Below are 14,518 nucleotides of genomic sequence, written 5' to 3'. Positions count from 1 at the left end.
ATAGATTTAAATGAAGTTTTTCCTATTCAATGCATACAGAGATAATGTGTGCATATTGATCAATATCATCTGTCAAATCACCTCCCTCCTAGAGAGCTAGTTTAAGCTCAAACTTCCTTCTTTGCTACCTTTACATGTGGAATGTATTGCCACATATATCCACACCAAATACATGGATTACGGTCTTGTGCTTTGCCATTTAGATATCCAAATAAACAAGGACTTTGGTATCAGAGTCCATTGTTCATACTATACTATTTCTTACATCAATTGTACACAAAAAATGATAATCATAACAGATGTGATACTGATGCTACAGCTTAAAATGATATAATAATGATGATAACAACAACAATCTCCATTCCCATCATAACCATCATTATCATCAGTACAAGTAGAAGTTGTATCACCAGAAAAAACAGTATAAAACAAGTTATACATCTTGATCTCATAACATATTGCCAAAATTATCAAAAATTACAGTACAATACCATTATTACAGTCATGGTAACAATGACAATTGAAGTCCTTGTTCTCACTTGAGTCAGTGATCGGTAGTCCATGTTGGCACTACCCAGGTAGAAATGCTGGTTGTCAACCACCCAGAACTTGGTATGTAGGATTCCCCCTCCCAAAAGCCTGTCAAAGTCAAGGATATGCACTACAGCAGCTCCCTTGGCGACCAGCTCCTTGGTGTCCTGGTCTGGTGCATCTTCACTGGGTTTGTTGAGTGCAATGCGGATGGAGACATTGCCTGTTGTCCCAGCTGCCATTAAATCTCGGAAGATCTCCTCACCCTACAGGGCAACAGGAATCATGGCAACATAGAAATGTAACATTTTCTTCTCCCTAAAATGAATGTGAGCAGCTTCATATAGTGCACTGACAACAAATCATCTCCTAAAAACAAGAATTCATCTCAAACAGGTAGTTGTTTTGAATGGAATAGGTGAAACTAAGGTTTGAAGTTCAATGTTCTGAATGAGATCAAGCAAATAGATTACAAGTGTGCACTGAAAATTGTTAGTGGGTTATTACACAACAAAACTATGAAGAAAACAACTTCAAACAAGAGACCTGGGGGTCTCACGCTCACCTGAGTATCGCAAGTTTACCTTTTATGCATTCTTGCAGATTCTTACCTGAGAACATTGGAAACTTGGCAGCTTTGAGAGCTGGGGGCATGGTGTCCATTTGCATATTCCATCACACTGGTAAAAATACCTGTCAAGTACACTATACTTTATAGAAGGTTGGACTATGCAGTTTTGAAAAAAAAAAAAAGAGCCTTAAAGCTCTATCACTTCTGATTCAAGAGAACAATATTATTGGACATTCCTTTTAATAATTTAGGAGGTTTTTTTGCCCCTGGAGGCCCCAAGGATAGCATGGTGCCCATTCAAACACTTTGAGATCCTATACCCCTAAGAATGCTACTTGCCAAGTTTGGTGAATATTAATTATGTTGTTTGCAGCAAAAAGATTAAAATGAACAATTTAGGTCCGCATTTGGATCCCCCCCCCCCCCCCCCCGACTCCGGGGGGTGGGGGGGTGGGGGGGGGGGGGGCAGCCCTGGATCTGCAATGAACAAACTTGCACTACAGTCATCAATGTACAAACTCAAACTCAAAGTAACTCTGCTTTATCACTTCTGGTTCTAGAGAAGAAGAATTGTAAATATTCTTAATGTTGGGGGGGGGGGAGGGTTGGGCCCCCTCAGGGCTCCCAAGGGGAGCATGTGCCTTGTTGAAAAAAGTGAGATCGTATCCCCCTATAGGCATCCTACTGTACCTGCCAAGTTTGGTGGATATTCATCAAGGGGATTTTCAAGAAGAATATGAACATGTACAATTTATGTCTCCATTTGGACCCACCCCATATCCCCTCTCCTAGGTCCCAAGGAGGGGGGGGGGGGCACCCCTAATTCTGCCATGATCAAACTTGAAGCAACAGTCATCAATATACTGACTCATTGTATTAACTTAGCTCAAATACTTTTGGTTCCAGAGAAAATCTTTGAAGATTCCTGGGCGCCCCCCCCCCCCCCAGGTGGGGCATGGTGCCCATTTGATGGAATTGAGATTTTATCCCCCTAGGGATGCTACTTGCCATGTTTGGTGAAAATTCATTGTGGGGTTTCAGGAAGAAGATGAAATGATTCTTGAATTTAGCACATGATATGATTCTTGAATTTAGCACAGAAATGGCAATCATTTTCCGTGAAAGACGAATGAGTAGTCGCACAGTCACAGTCACCATGTATACGTACGTGAAGCTGATTGGTTGAAGTTGTTCACAAAAATGAGCGACAAAAGTGTGCGCTTGTAAGAGCGCTTGTAATTGTTGAGTGTGCGCGGCAAATGTTTGTTTATTGTGACATCAGAGCCGAGCAATGGAACAAAAACTTGAGTTTAACACGGGAGTCAATGGAAATGGGTGACGTCCGCCATGCGCTATCCATTTTTGCTCAAACAAAATTGCACGGCTGACAGCCACAGCATGTGATGGAACTTTTAACTAAATGTCACGTGATGGGCAATCGACCAATCAGATAGCTACATTTTTTCTAGGTGTTGTATAAATTGGCATGAAGTCATTGTTAACCATGATCCTGCAACTTTGTCACATGTTGTATGATATACTATATATTTCACAAGTATACCAGGTAAAACTTCGCAAACTGGTATTTGAAAGACAGTTTTATGAGTGATTGAATTCGCAATTCAGAACAAATGTGACAGACTGAGGAATATGTATTGTCCCTATCAGGAGAAACATATCCATCATGGACTTTGACATACTGCACGTTTGTGTTTCAAGAGGCAATACTTTTCGTCAGTTGACTCGCAAAATAAACACACACACACACACACACACACACACACACACACACACACAATACGAAGTATACCACTTCATATCGTAGGAACCATTCCTACATTCTGCAGTTAGTACAGAAGATCACTCAGATGAAATAGTTTGGAAATCACATTCTATCACAACTGCTGGTAAACAATGTCACACTATGGCATGCTACATTAACTGATTATGAAAACCTTTGAACAGGGGTTCCTCATTGACTGACTACATCAGCATGAACACAAACAATTGATTGGTATTTAACAGTGGGTCACAACATTTTGTCATTGACAATGACTATCCTGATTTTTGCTGTTCTTGTTACGTATACGTTCTCTGTGTCTCCAGACATGATTACAGTACAGTGCCCTAAAAGTGTGTTCTGAGTGTACCAGTGCTGCAGAAGCTTCATAGGCATTACATAACAAACATCATTTCACTTCATATTCTGATGTTTTAGGGAGAAAGACTTTGAATACTTGAGCAATATGACACTAGCGTGCAACAAAATTCCTAGCATCAATTCCTCTGTTCATAACAGAAATGCACACACATATAAATGGAAGTTATAAAATACATGTTCATGAACAACAAACAGTGCAGAATAGAGTTTCCTTGACCATATGATGGGGGGGGGGCTGGGGGCTGGACAATTACCTCTTGAGCAGAAGTGTCATTGAAGACATCTTCACCCCGCAGTGTCCAGTACATAGATGAAATGTCTACAGTATCCCTTGCACTGGAGATGAGTCTCTTCCAAACAGAAAAAGTGGACTGATAGTATGGTGACTTGGCTTGAAATGTCAGGTTCCATGGCATGGATTCAGCCAGCACAATTCTGTGATGCAGCACATCACACAAAATTGTCATTTACAAGTGAAAAACAAAGGCAACAAATTCATTTAAACATTATTGTAATACATGAAATTTATCAAGGTGAATGAATTACACATGAATTTTATGAAGTCCCAATGCACAAAACAATAATTAGGTAATACCCAAACACATATCGTCGCTAGGGCGACAAGACCTCGTATCTACAAAATGTCAAATGCTCAGGAGAGCCAAAAAAACATGGCGGCCAAAGCATTGTGGCGAATGGGATATCCTTTCCTTTGACATGCCGAAATGGCTTCATCTTTGGAGTAAGACAGTTGGGATTTGGACAGGACATCACTCAACCCATTATTTGACAATTAATCAAAAAAAGTCATTTCATCAAAATTGCAGATACAAGGTCTTGTCACCCCAGCAATGATATATCACCTGTTGATTTAATCAAAATCTTCTTTTATTTTTCTTTCTTTCTGCCATATTTTGTGAACAGTATATCTCAACAGTAAAGGCTACCGCACACTACACAATCAGACTGGTCTTAAGCTGGGTCTTAAGACCAGTCGTAGACCGGACACCGCACACGATACGACCGAACCTTACAAGTAGGCTTACGACTGTAAAGCGCGCACAGTGCGCACTGCGTGCACAGCGTGCACTTGCATTTTACTGCATTGTGAATGGCTGAAAGCCTACGACCGGTCGTAGAAATTCAACATGTCAAATCTCTACGACTGGCGCTAAGACCCAGTCGTACGACTAGAAAATGGAAAGACTGTGACGTCACACTTCTAGTCTTATGGTCTTAAGACCGGTGAATCGGGGCAAAATCATGCAGCCAGTCGGCAGGCCCGTATGCTAATGAGCAGTTCCGACCAATTTATCCAAGTCGTCTCCTAGCTCTCTCGGACCGAGGTACGAGTCTCGCTATTTGCCAAATAATGTATTCTAGTCCTCCGGAAGGTCACATGATCGCATCTAGTGCAGAAGGGGACTTTTTCGCACCGTAAATGCACCGTTGTTAACGATCTCTGCAGAGGTGCAGGGTCAGTCCCATATAATGAAATTAGCGTTGTTCATTTGCTCAATTGAAACTCCGTGATATTGTGTGTTGTGTACAGTGTAGGCCTATATGTCTGATGTGGCGATGGCAGTTTGTAAATTTAAATTTACAACTAAAACACAACAATTGTACAGTGTACAATGTGTACGCTGTCTATAATAAACAGTCTTAATCTTCATTTCTTAATAGTTAATTATTGTAATTTTGTATATGATTTACTCTTACAAACGAGAACAGAATGTATAGTATAGTAGATTTCATATTATTGTGCCTTCTTTCGCATAGAGAAAGAAGGCACAAGAGTGATTTTAGTATTTGATGTAAACATAATTTTCATGACATCTTTAAGAGTTGACCCTACTGCAATGTTAACACTAATAGAGTACCAGGATTTTTGAATTTTTCAAGTTGGTATACAAGTTTTCAGTAAATATAGAGATGTATTAAAGTCTTCCGCGTCTAACAATAAAATTTATGAGGATGTAGTCTGAATTATTCTCAGAATAACAAATATGTACATTTGATATGTTTACCATAGTACAGTGCATGTCTGTAGTTTTTCTCTGCTTGAATTGGGGTTTAGTCCAACATAATAATGTTTTCGGACATGTTATTGTGAATAATGGTTTAGATTAGAATATCATCTATGATTAATTTGGAGTAATATCTGAAAAAAAAATGTTATGCATTTTCTAATCCTTTCTCTATTTGTGTCACATTGTACATGTAGGTATCCCCAGTACCTGACATCACACCGATGGAACATGCATATTTAAGGTGATTCTCTTTGTGGCCTCCAGGAAAATCTGAATGACATAAACGAGAAGATCTGCACTGTCAGTTCTATGGTGTATTTTATTTTCCTGGATGCACCATTCAATCTCTGACAGATTTTATCAAGGAGAGCACTGCTGTTTTGCAAGCGCTGAATGGCTTCCTCACAAGGATAGTTTGCTAAACAACTGATTAGTGCACCTGTAAACTTTTTCATTTCATTAAAAAACCCAGAGCAGTACGTGATCATGATAACCTACCTCAGAAAGGTGCTAAATATGTGATATGATACAATAAGAAGAATGAAGTTGATATAACATATTAAGTTATATCAACTTCATTCATCTTTACGGTAACATTTTTAGTAAAGACGATGTACATTTATATCCTTTGAAAAGCACTGTTGTTGTAGTAAATGTGAAGTTCAACCATTACAGATAATCAATGTATGGAACTATGCAAGAATCTATATGTTACATTATGTGCATATAAATTACTTTGGAGTCTGTACAGATGGCAGAATTATGAGGGATGAAACTTCAAATGTTGCCAGCCCTGATTAAACTGAATATCATCCTTCATGATATTCTTGATAAATGTTATGGAAACAAGTACATTGTACAGTATGAAGTAGTATCTGGACGTACAGCCATTACTCAACAGGGGGCATGTCTTGCTGCTGAAGGTATGAATTTAATTTGTACATCACCACTGAAGCACTATAAGAGGTTTAGTGAGCACGCATGTTTTATTGCTAATATTTTGGTTGTGACCCATTTCAGAAGAGGTTTCAAAGATGTAAGAATTCTGTTCGATCAGGTAGATACACAAGGTATGTCACCAAAAGGAATTGAACGGTCAAGAAGGGATAAGGAAGATGAAGATTCTGACACAGCAGTTAGATAGATGATGACACATTACATGTACTTCCACCAAATCGACCAAAATTTTTAACATGTTCGCATGAACGGGCATGCTCTTATTAGATACCTATCAAGAAAAATTGTGGACCTTGTGAAAGGTAAGATGAGCAGATTTTTATAACACCTGGGGGGTTTCACGTTGGCCTATACTCCACACCAGGGTGGTCGAGTGTTGTTACTGGTAAGGGGGTCGAATACACATTTGTATCATTCACTCAGTCATAACCATGAAGAGAGTGACACAGATACTTCAAATGTGTATGATACTGCTTGTGTACATGTACTGATACATGTGTATTCAGTTGACAGAGATGTTGGGATGATTAGTTTGCCTTTGGACATTTCAGATAAGATTATATACAGTCAATGCTAAAGTTGGGAATGAAAGATTTCTTCACATAGATGTTTTGCAAGATGCTACACGGCCAATTCTAATCTGTCTGCTTTGATTTCTAGTAATATTGATGTTTTTAAGTTACTTCAAATTTCTGTTTTGTTTCCAGTATACTTCATATGTAGTACGTACACTTCTGAATTGTTGATGCAGCTGCCAATTTATGTGTTTGAAACATTGGCAGTGTGACCAATAGATACATTGTACTTGCCTTCAAAGGATTTAAGGGCATATGTACACCTTTAAAACATTCTCTGCTGTTTGGACTGTTGATGAAGTTTATATTTTTTGGACATGTTTCATTTTGTTTCCAGTAAGTACACTTCATATGTATACATGTACACCTTCAAATTGCTTTTGCAGCTGCCAGGTTATGTCACCCTCTATTCACGTGTGTGAATACTAGTAAATACACGTATGCGTACCTGCCTTCAGAGTACTCAAGGGCATCTGTACACCCTCAAACATTCATGCAGTTTGGATTATTAATGAAGTTATCTCTGTATCATTTGAGTGAAACCTTTCCAAAAGTGTAGATGGCATGTAATTTACAGAGTATTGCCTCAAAAACATTTGTGGTATTCTAGCTTTATTTTATTCACTTACAAAATATTCAAGCAATATTCACAACTCTTTCATGTTTGTGCAACATCGGTATCAGTATAGTTTGTTTATTGCCAGTGTCAAAATTTGCTGGCAAATTATTTGTACAGATCTGCTCGATACACCTAGCTCTGCAATTGTTCAAACTACCTGGTACATTCATTTGCATTAGTCTTTTTACTGAGCTTCACCGGAAGAATTATTTTTTGAAATGTTCACTGTACATCACTGTTGCAGTCAAGACAGACTGTACCTTTCGTAGGTCTCTTACATGTGACTTGGCTGGAAACTGAGACCAATACCACCACCAAAAAAAAAAAAAATTTAAAAACAATAAATAAATGGATGAATAAATAAATGAGAGTTATAAATATAAAAAAAATAAAATAATCTAAAACCGCACTTGACTATACTGATAAAAAGTAGATAAAACTGTAGACTGCTTATGCAGCTCTTACTTTTGGTATTATTTTTTTGTCATGTGTGTGATACATTGTCATGAAGATTGGTGGATACCTTGAAACTTAACTGCAATGTAGTTCTTTCAACACCTACATGTAATAAATATATATATATATATAAAGGAAAAACAACTTGTGGATTGTGCTCCTTCCTCTGTTGTTATTAATAAAAAAAAAGGTATATTACTAATTGATGAGAATGGCATGTGCAATAATGTATGTAAATTTCTTTGCCTAGTTAGGTAGGCCTATAGTAATAGAGAGAATAGGCACAATGGCCTCCCATTGTACTGAAGTCCTTGGGATCAACAGCTTTCTTTTGTTATATCAAAATGTAATTATAACCAAGCAAATTTAAAAAAAAGTTGATAATGTAAACGGAATTTCGATATAATGTAACTGTGTTCACTTTAACGGGAATGGTTATAATATATTTGAGTGGATGCTTAGGATGCTTTGAACTGAGAGAGAGTGATGTGAATGATTGATGGCAGCATGAAACTGAGAATCAGACACTTCCAGTTAACGAAATCAGAAGGGTGGACAAAAGCAAACCAAATAAACATACATTGTATCATGAATTACAAGAACAAGTAAAGACATATAATCGAAGAGAGAGAGAGAGAGAGAGAGAGAGGGAGGGAGGCCCAGCAAGAGGCTGTAGACTATTAGTACGTAATGTCTAATGACAGACACAAGTACAGTATATCACGCTCGTAACTGACCACGAGTATTTACGCTGGGGTCGCTCATACAGTAACACACACATACAAAGCTATCGAGGACACACATCAATTTCTATATGTGGGACAGTACAATACTTCGCGATTTCATGCCGAGAAAAAAAGGAATGACATCCCTATGATTTCAGCTGGCTGCTGACCCATCTACAAATCATCACATTACACTTTTAGGTATCATCTTAAGCTGAATAAATTTCCCTTTACATGATATAAATTTTGTTGGTGCCCTACGATGAAAAAGAAGACTTTTAGGAGAATTTTACAAGAATATCTGTACACATTATTTCCAGAACATCGGCAATTAGTTAGCCACGAAGTTGATTATTTTTCATGTCGTTCTTGGAAAAATCAACAAGATAGCATCCAAGTTTTAACCTTTACCTATCAAATAAAAGAAAAATCATGTGAAAACGTAATTCAGTGACCAAGACATGAGCATTTCAAAACGACTGTGCAATCGTGCTCTCTCATGATCTGCGGGGTCAACTCGAGGTCACGCGTGCGAGGACTTGGATATTCTAGATGGGTTTTTTCGGGCTTGCCGACTGACTGCATGTAGTGTGCGGCGGGATTAAGATGACCTGTTTATATGCAATTTTCCATGTTGATGTCACATTGCAATGTCTACTGGATGCTCCTGTCTTCATGAAGATCAGTTACATGCGACATCATCGAGGCGCCATTTTGTAATTTTGACATAGCATCAGGTGATTGATGATATCTTCATAAGTAAATGTCATATCTTTATCATTTCAAATTGACTTAAAGTTCAAGTCCAGTCTGATCTTTTTGCATAATGCTTATCAGTCAGGCTCTCATGACTGGTGTGTACGCATGTATCACATATTAACCTTTATCCCACCGGGGTTTTTTGAGATACTTGAAACCATCGGGGGGGGGGGGGGGGGGGGGGGGGCCTTTTTGGCCCCCCCCCCTTCAGATCTCGGTCATGGATAGGGCAATCCTCGCGAAAATTTGCATTAAGCTAGAGGCCAATGTAATCTACAAGACTGTATAGTTAGATTTTTCGCGTTTTAATTTATGTATTTTATATCAATTAATTTATGCTAATTTATGCGAAAACAATTTTTTGCCTATAAATCAAAAAATAAAGCTCCAAGACTTCTAATTTTTGGTGAACATATTCTTTTCAATATCCTCAAAAATAATACTGAAGCAAAAATTCGGCTTCGTAATTATTTCTTATGTATTTTATTGTTTATTGAATTTCTTATGTATTTGTTTTTTTACTTTTTGTTTTTGTTGGTTTTTTTCACCAAAATTTGTTGCAGAAACTTTTTAAAGCATAATCAGGCTAAAATAAATCATTATCAGCCATTGAAAGTAAAAATATCTATTTCTATATGAATTAACTGCAAAAGCACAATTTACATTGGATTTGTTTGTTTGTTTGTTTGTTCATTTTCCATCTGAGAAGATGGCTGGATAGCCCATATTCAACTACGTTAAGCTGGTCTTCCATGGGGTCCAGTTGGATGTGAGGTACACAAAATCATGTTTTTGAGCAAGTTTTGGGTTGACGAGTTTTTTTCAAAGGGGCGTGGCTTCAATACAGTATGCCCAGGAGCAACAAATTTGGTCTCAAAAGTTGCACGATACTTGAAAGAAAAAAGTGATAAAATGTCGCGTTGAGAGCATCACGCGTTGCGGAGTAATCACGCGAAACGTCGAGGGTCTCGCACTCACCTGAGAAGCGTAAGTTCACCTTCCATGCATTCTTGCAGACTCTTATTTGAGAAGATTGGAAACTGGGGGGGGGGGCAGCTTTGAGAGCTGGGGGCATGGTGTCCAATTGCATATCAACACACTAGTAAGAATACCTGCCAAGTACACTGTACTTAATAGAAAGTTGGACTAAACAGTTTGGAAAAAAAAACAAAGAGACTTAAAGCTCTACCACTTCTGATTCTCACGAAAAATATTATTAAATATTCCTTAATCTAGGAGGTTTGGGCTCTCTGGGGCTAACAAGGGGCGTATGGTGCCCATTCGAACACATTGAGATCCTATCCCCCTACATTGTAGGAATGCTACTTACCAGTATTCCTCAATTTAGGAGGGGCCCCCAAGGGGAGCATGGTGCCCTGTTGAACAAATTGAGACCCTAACCAGTCAGTCCGCAGCGTCGTATGCTAATGAGCAAATCCACCGAATTCATTCCATGCGCAGGAATTCTGCGCATGTGTCTAGCGACGAGGCTTTTCGTCGACGCAAAATGTATATCCCCAACATCGCTCGTTGTTACGTTGCCATGAACCTGTTTCCGGAGCCGTGACCGGGTAAGTCTTGCAGTCCAATAAAAGACGATTAATTCCATACTTTTTTTTAGCCGAATTTGACAGTTTTTGAGGGAGATACAATGGATATAAGAAGCTGCTTGCGATAGAATCTGATTTTGACATGCACTGATACATTGCTGGATCCTGACCCATCTACAACTCCTATGGTTATTTTAATCAGTTATTTGAATAGATGAGATTCTAGCGGAAATTTTGATACCAGTCTCATTTTGGCTCAAAAATAAACGAAGTGATCAAAATTGCACCCAAAGTCGAAGCAAATTTCCGAAAATATTGGTTTTGCGATGCCATCTGTATGCATGTAGGGTCACGTGACCTTCACGTTAACGAGAATTCCGGACTCGATTTTGTCTCTGCAGTGGCAAGTTTTGATCGCGCACGCACTGGCCGTAGTCCCGTATGTACAATTAGATGTCCTGTTCTGTAAAATCGTCGTCCACGGTATCGTATCACAGCAGCTAGCGCTACTACTGGCTGGTTAGAACTAAAAGTACAGAGATCGATATAGATCATGACAGAGTATGATCTACTAGTAAAATGTACATGACATCAGTCAATTTCCCTTGTTGTATTTGGCATAGACCCTGCACTATTTTATTATCATTATTATCATTATTTTTAATAGAACCAACAGTTAAGTTCTACATTCTATAGTTTGATGAATTCAAAATACATTATGATGGTATGGGAATATGTACAATACTACAATCATAATAATGTACCACCTCATACTAGTCATACTATCACAGTCGTAGCATTAGCATTTTGACAATTTGAATACAATGGGGTGATGTACCAATGTTTTTGTGACAAATGAAATATTATTTACTTCTGGTTCCACTGTGTTTTAATAGACTTGACAAATGCATGTTTCGTATAGATTACGTTCATGCCAAATGTCATTTTATTTTCATCTCAATTGTTGCTATTTCACTTTTTTCTTTTGCCTCTTTGTAAAATTTCTATAATGATCTTTGAACAATAGAAAGACAATGCTCTCCTTTATAAATGCCATTGGAATTGAACTGTATAAATTCCAGTTGTATACATTTTTGCAATTAGTTTCATTCCTGACAAATATTTAGAATAATTATAATTGTTGTGTAATTGAATTGTACTGTAGTCCTTCTCAAAGTATATATATTTTTTGAACTCTGAATTAACCTTTCAGCACCAACCCCTTGCGAGATGTGTGCCACAAAAGCAGCTTCTTGCCAAAGGTGTATGAAGACACCAACCAAACACCATCTCCTGCCCCAAGCCAACAATGCCCCACCAAGCCAGCCACTGCGGGGACACCAACCCAGTCAGCTCCTGCTCTACGCCAAGAGTGCTCAAGAGACAGAACATCCAAGCGTGTGACCCTCCCGCAGGAACTGGTAAATTGGATACAGGATTGCATCTGTAAGTTAGAATTCTTGCTCTTTTCAACTTGCACTCAAGTTCCTCAAACAGGGATTAATAAATTGAAATTTTAGTTGGTACAGTTGTATTGTAAATTTTTGTTAATGATTATTGAGCAATAGAAAAAGTGTAATGTTCTTATTTAAGATGCCACTGAACGTTAAGTCATGAAATTTAATTGTACACATTTTAAGAGTAGTCAAATGAATTATGGGCAGTAGCTTGAATGACTGTAATCCTTCTCTGGCTGTCATGTAATTGTAATTCTTCTTGAAGAATATTTTTTAAACTCTGATTTGCCTTTCAGCACCAACCCCTTACCAGATATGTGCCACAAAAGCAGCTTCTTGCCAAAGGTGTATGAAGACACCAACCAAACACCATCTCCCCTGCCCCAAGCCAACAATGCCCCACCAAGCCAGCCACTGCAGGGATACCAACCCAGTCAGCTCTTGCTCAACGCCAAGAGTGCTCAAGAGATGGAACATGCCGGAAATGCTCCATTACAGCTTGTTTGTATGACCCTCCCGCAGGAACTGGTAAATTGAATGCTGTACAGGATTGCATCTGTAAATTATTATTCTAGTTAAACCCATTTTGTTTGGTCAGTATAACACTCAAGGTGTATCCCCAAGTCAGTAGAATGCTCATGAAGATCAACTGCTGCCCCCTCATTCTGCTCTTAGGTTTCACAGGTTGTAATCATGCTGGGTGAGAACTGTCTGGGCAAATGCCCCAGACATGTCCCACTATTCATGTATCCAGACATCACTCAATATGGCTGCTTTTCAGTTATTCAGGAAAAAGATTCTACTTTTGCTGACTTTTTTGGGATTTACAAGAGACATTGAACAAAGAAGAAATAATGTTGCATATTTAACAAGACAATGTTGATGTAAGAAAAATAAGTGTGTGAATAAGCAGTGCAAATGTAAAAAACAGGGGCAAAATTGTGGTCCTGGTTGTACATGCAGGAATTTTACAAATTTAGATAACCATGTAATTATGGAAAGTGAAGGTAGTGATAGTGACAATGTAAAATCTAGACACTGCAGATTTGTCTGAAAATGGTATAGCCTTGCTTGCATTGTGATCAAAGTTGCACAAACCAAGCATATGTGCATCTCTGTTTACAGAAACTTCTTTTTATTTCTTTTGTTTCAACAAAAAATTAGGGGGGGGGGGTGTGCGCCGGTTGCGGTCCTCCCTGGATCCGCCACTGTGAAGATGTGTCAGTCAGTTTTGATAAGTTATTTTGTCTAATGCAGTGTGTGAAGAATGTGTGTGAATAATGAACATGTATTCATCTAAGAGCAATCCTACCTCTGCATACTACTAGTATACTGATTCTTTGTTTTAGCTTTCTCGTTTAAAGCCTGTATTGTAGTTTATACATTTATGAATTATGTTATTTGCCCTAGGTTTGTGTGGCAAACTAAAGTTTTGATGGACAGAATGTGACCAAATACCTACTCTCATCAAATTTGAAGTTCCACATACGGGTGTACTGTAAAAGTGGATATTTTCGCGCTTGGCCGGGTAAGAAGAGTTTCGCGTGATTTTAATTCCACGGAATCAAGACATCCCACACAGGAATATATGGCAAGCAAAAATATCCACATACTTTTATTTTCGCGCTAGTTTTTTGGTTGCGCGATATGCACGAAAATTTCAACAACGCGAAAATTTCCACTTTTACAGTAATCATTCTCTTACAAAGCTTTTATGTATGTGAAAAGGAAAGTACAAATACAGCTGTATCACTGAAAGTAGCTGTGTATGACAAAGGAGGTACTAAGCCTCCTTGGTATGGTATTATATTGTATGTATAATAGATACCAGGCATGTAGCCAACATTTTTAAAGACACGTATAAGATTGGGAGAGAACTGGAATGACGAAATGTTGGACATCAGATACCTCAGTCTATGAAAATGTGAGTTTATACAGCTGAGTTATTACACTGAGAAATACGCGTGTTGTCACAATCATTCCTATGACTACCACTTATGTATGATACACTTACATGTGTTGATGATCTGCTTGGTTAAGCATGTACAAATTCATGTGGTTGCTATCATTATTACATCATAATAATACAAATTGATCTTGACTGCAAGTCAGCATGCTCATAAGAAA

General features: G+C 38.3%; 2 protein-coding genes across 2 annotated transcripts in view; one reads left to right on the top strand and one right to left on the bottom strand.

Annotated features, from left to right (window-relative positions):
* LOC139721760 (5'-3' exonuclease PLD3-like) overlaps window positions 1–14,518 on the bottom strand; it is a 91,645-nt gene that overhangs the window by 37,005 nt on the left and 40,122 nt on the right. The window contains exons 3-4 of the mRNA XM_071633085.1: window positions 3,518–3,698; window positions 540–797 (exon numbers count right to left, since the gene is read on the bottom strand). Coding sequence (XP_071489186.1) covers window positions 540–797; window positions 3,518–3,698 — 439 coding nt within the window. The remainder of the gene's footprint in view (window positions 1–539; window positions 798–3,517; window positions 3,699–14,518) is intronic.
* LOC139721748 (uncharacterized) lies at window positions 10,870–13,460 on the top strand. Its single transcript, XM_071633069.1, has 3 exons — window positions 10,870–10,955; window positions 12,148–12,380; window positions 12,688–13,460. The coding sequence occupies exons 2-3, from the start codon at window positions 12,244–12,246 to the stop codon at window positions 12,926–12,928; spliced, it is 378 nt and encodes a 125-aa protein (XP_071489170.1). The 5' UTR covers window positions 10,870–10,955; window positions 12,148–12,243; the 3' UTR covers window positions 12,929–13,460.

This window comes from Diadema antillarum, unplaced genomic scaffold, assembly GCF_040938485.1.
Source record: "Diadema antillarum isolate AM-2024a unplaced genomic scaffold, OU_Dant_1.0 scf00000149, whole genome shotgun sequence".
In the NCBI taxonomy this organism is placed as follows: domain Eukaryota; kingdom Metazoa; phylum Echinodermata; class Echinoidea; order Diadematoida; family Diadematidae; genus Diadema; species Diadema antillarum.
Note: the sequence above shows the minus strand (reverse complement) of the source record. Positions and strands in the feature narration are given on the sequence as shown.

Excerpts from the sequence above, each read along its gene's own strand:
- LOC139721748 (XM_071633069.1), top strand. The coding sequence starts at position 12,244 with ATGCCCCACCAAGCCAGCCACTGCGGGGACACCAACCCAGTCAGCTCC. Across the intron at positions 12,381-12,687 it reads TTGGATACAGGATTGCATCT|CACCAACCCCTTACCAGATA; the intron begins GTAAGTTAGAAT and ends TTTGCCTTTCAG.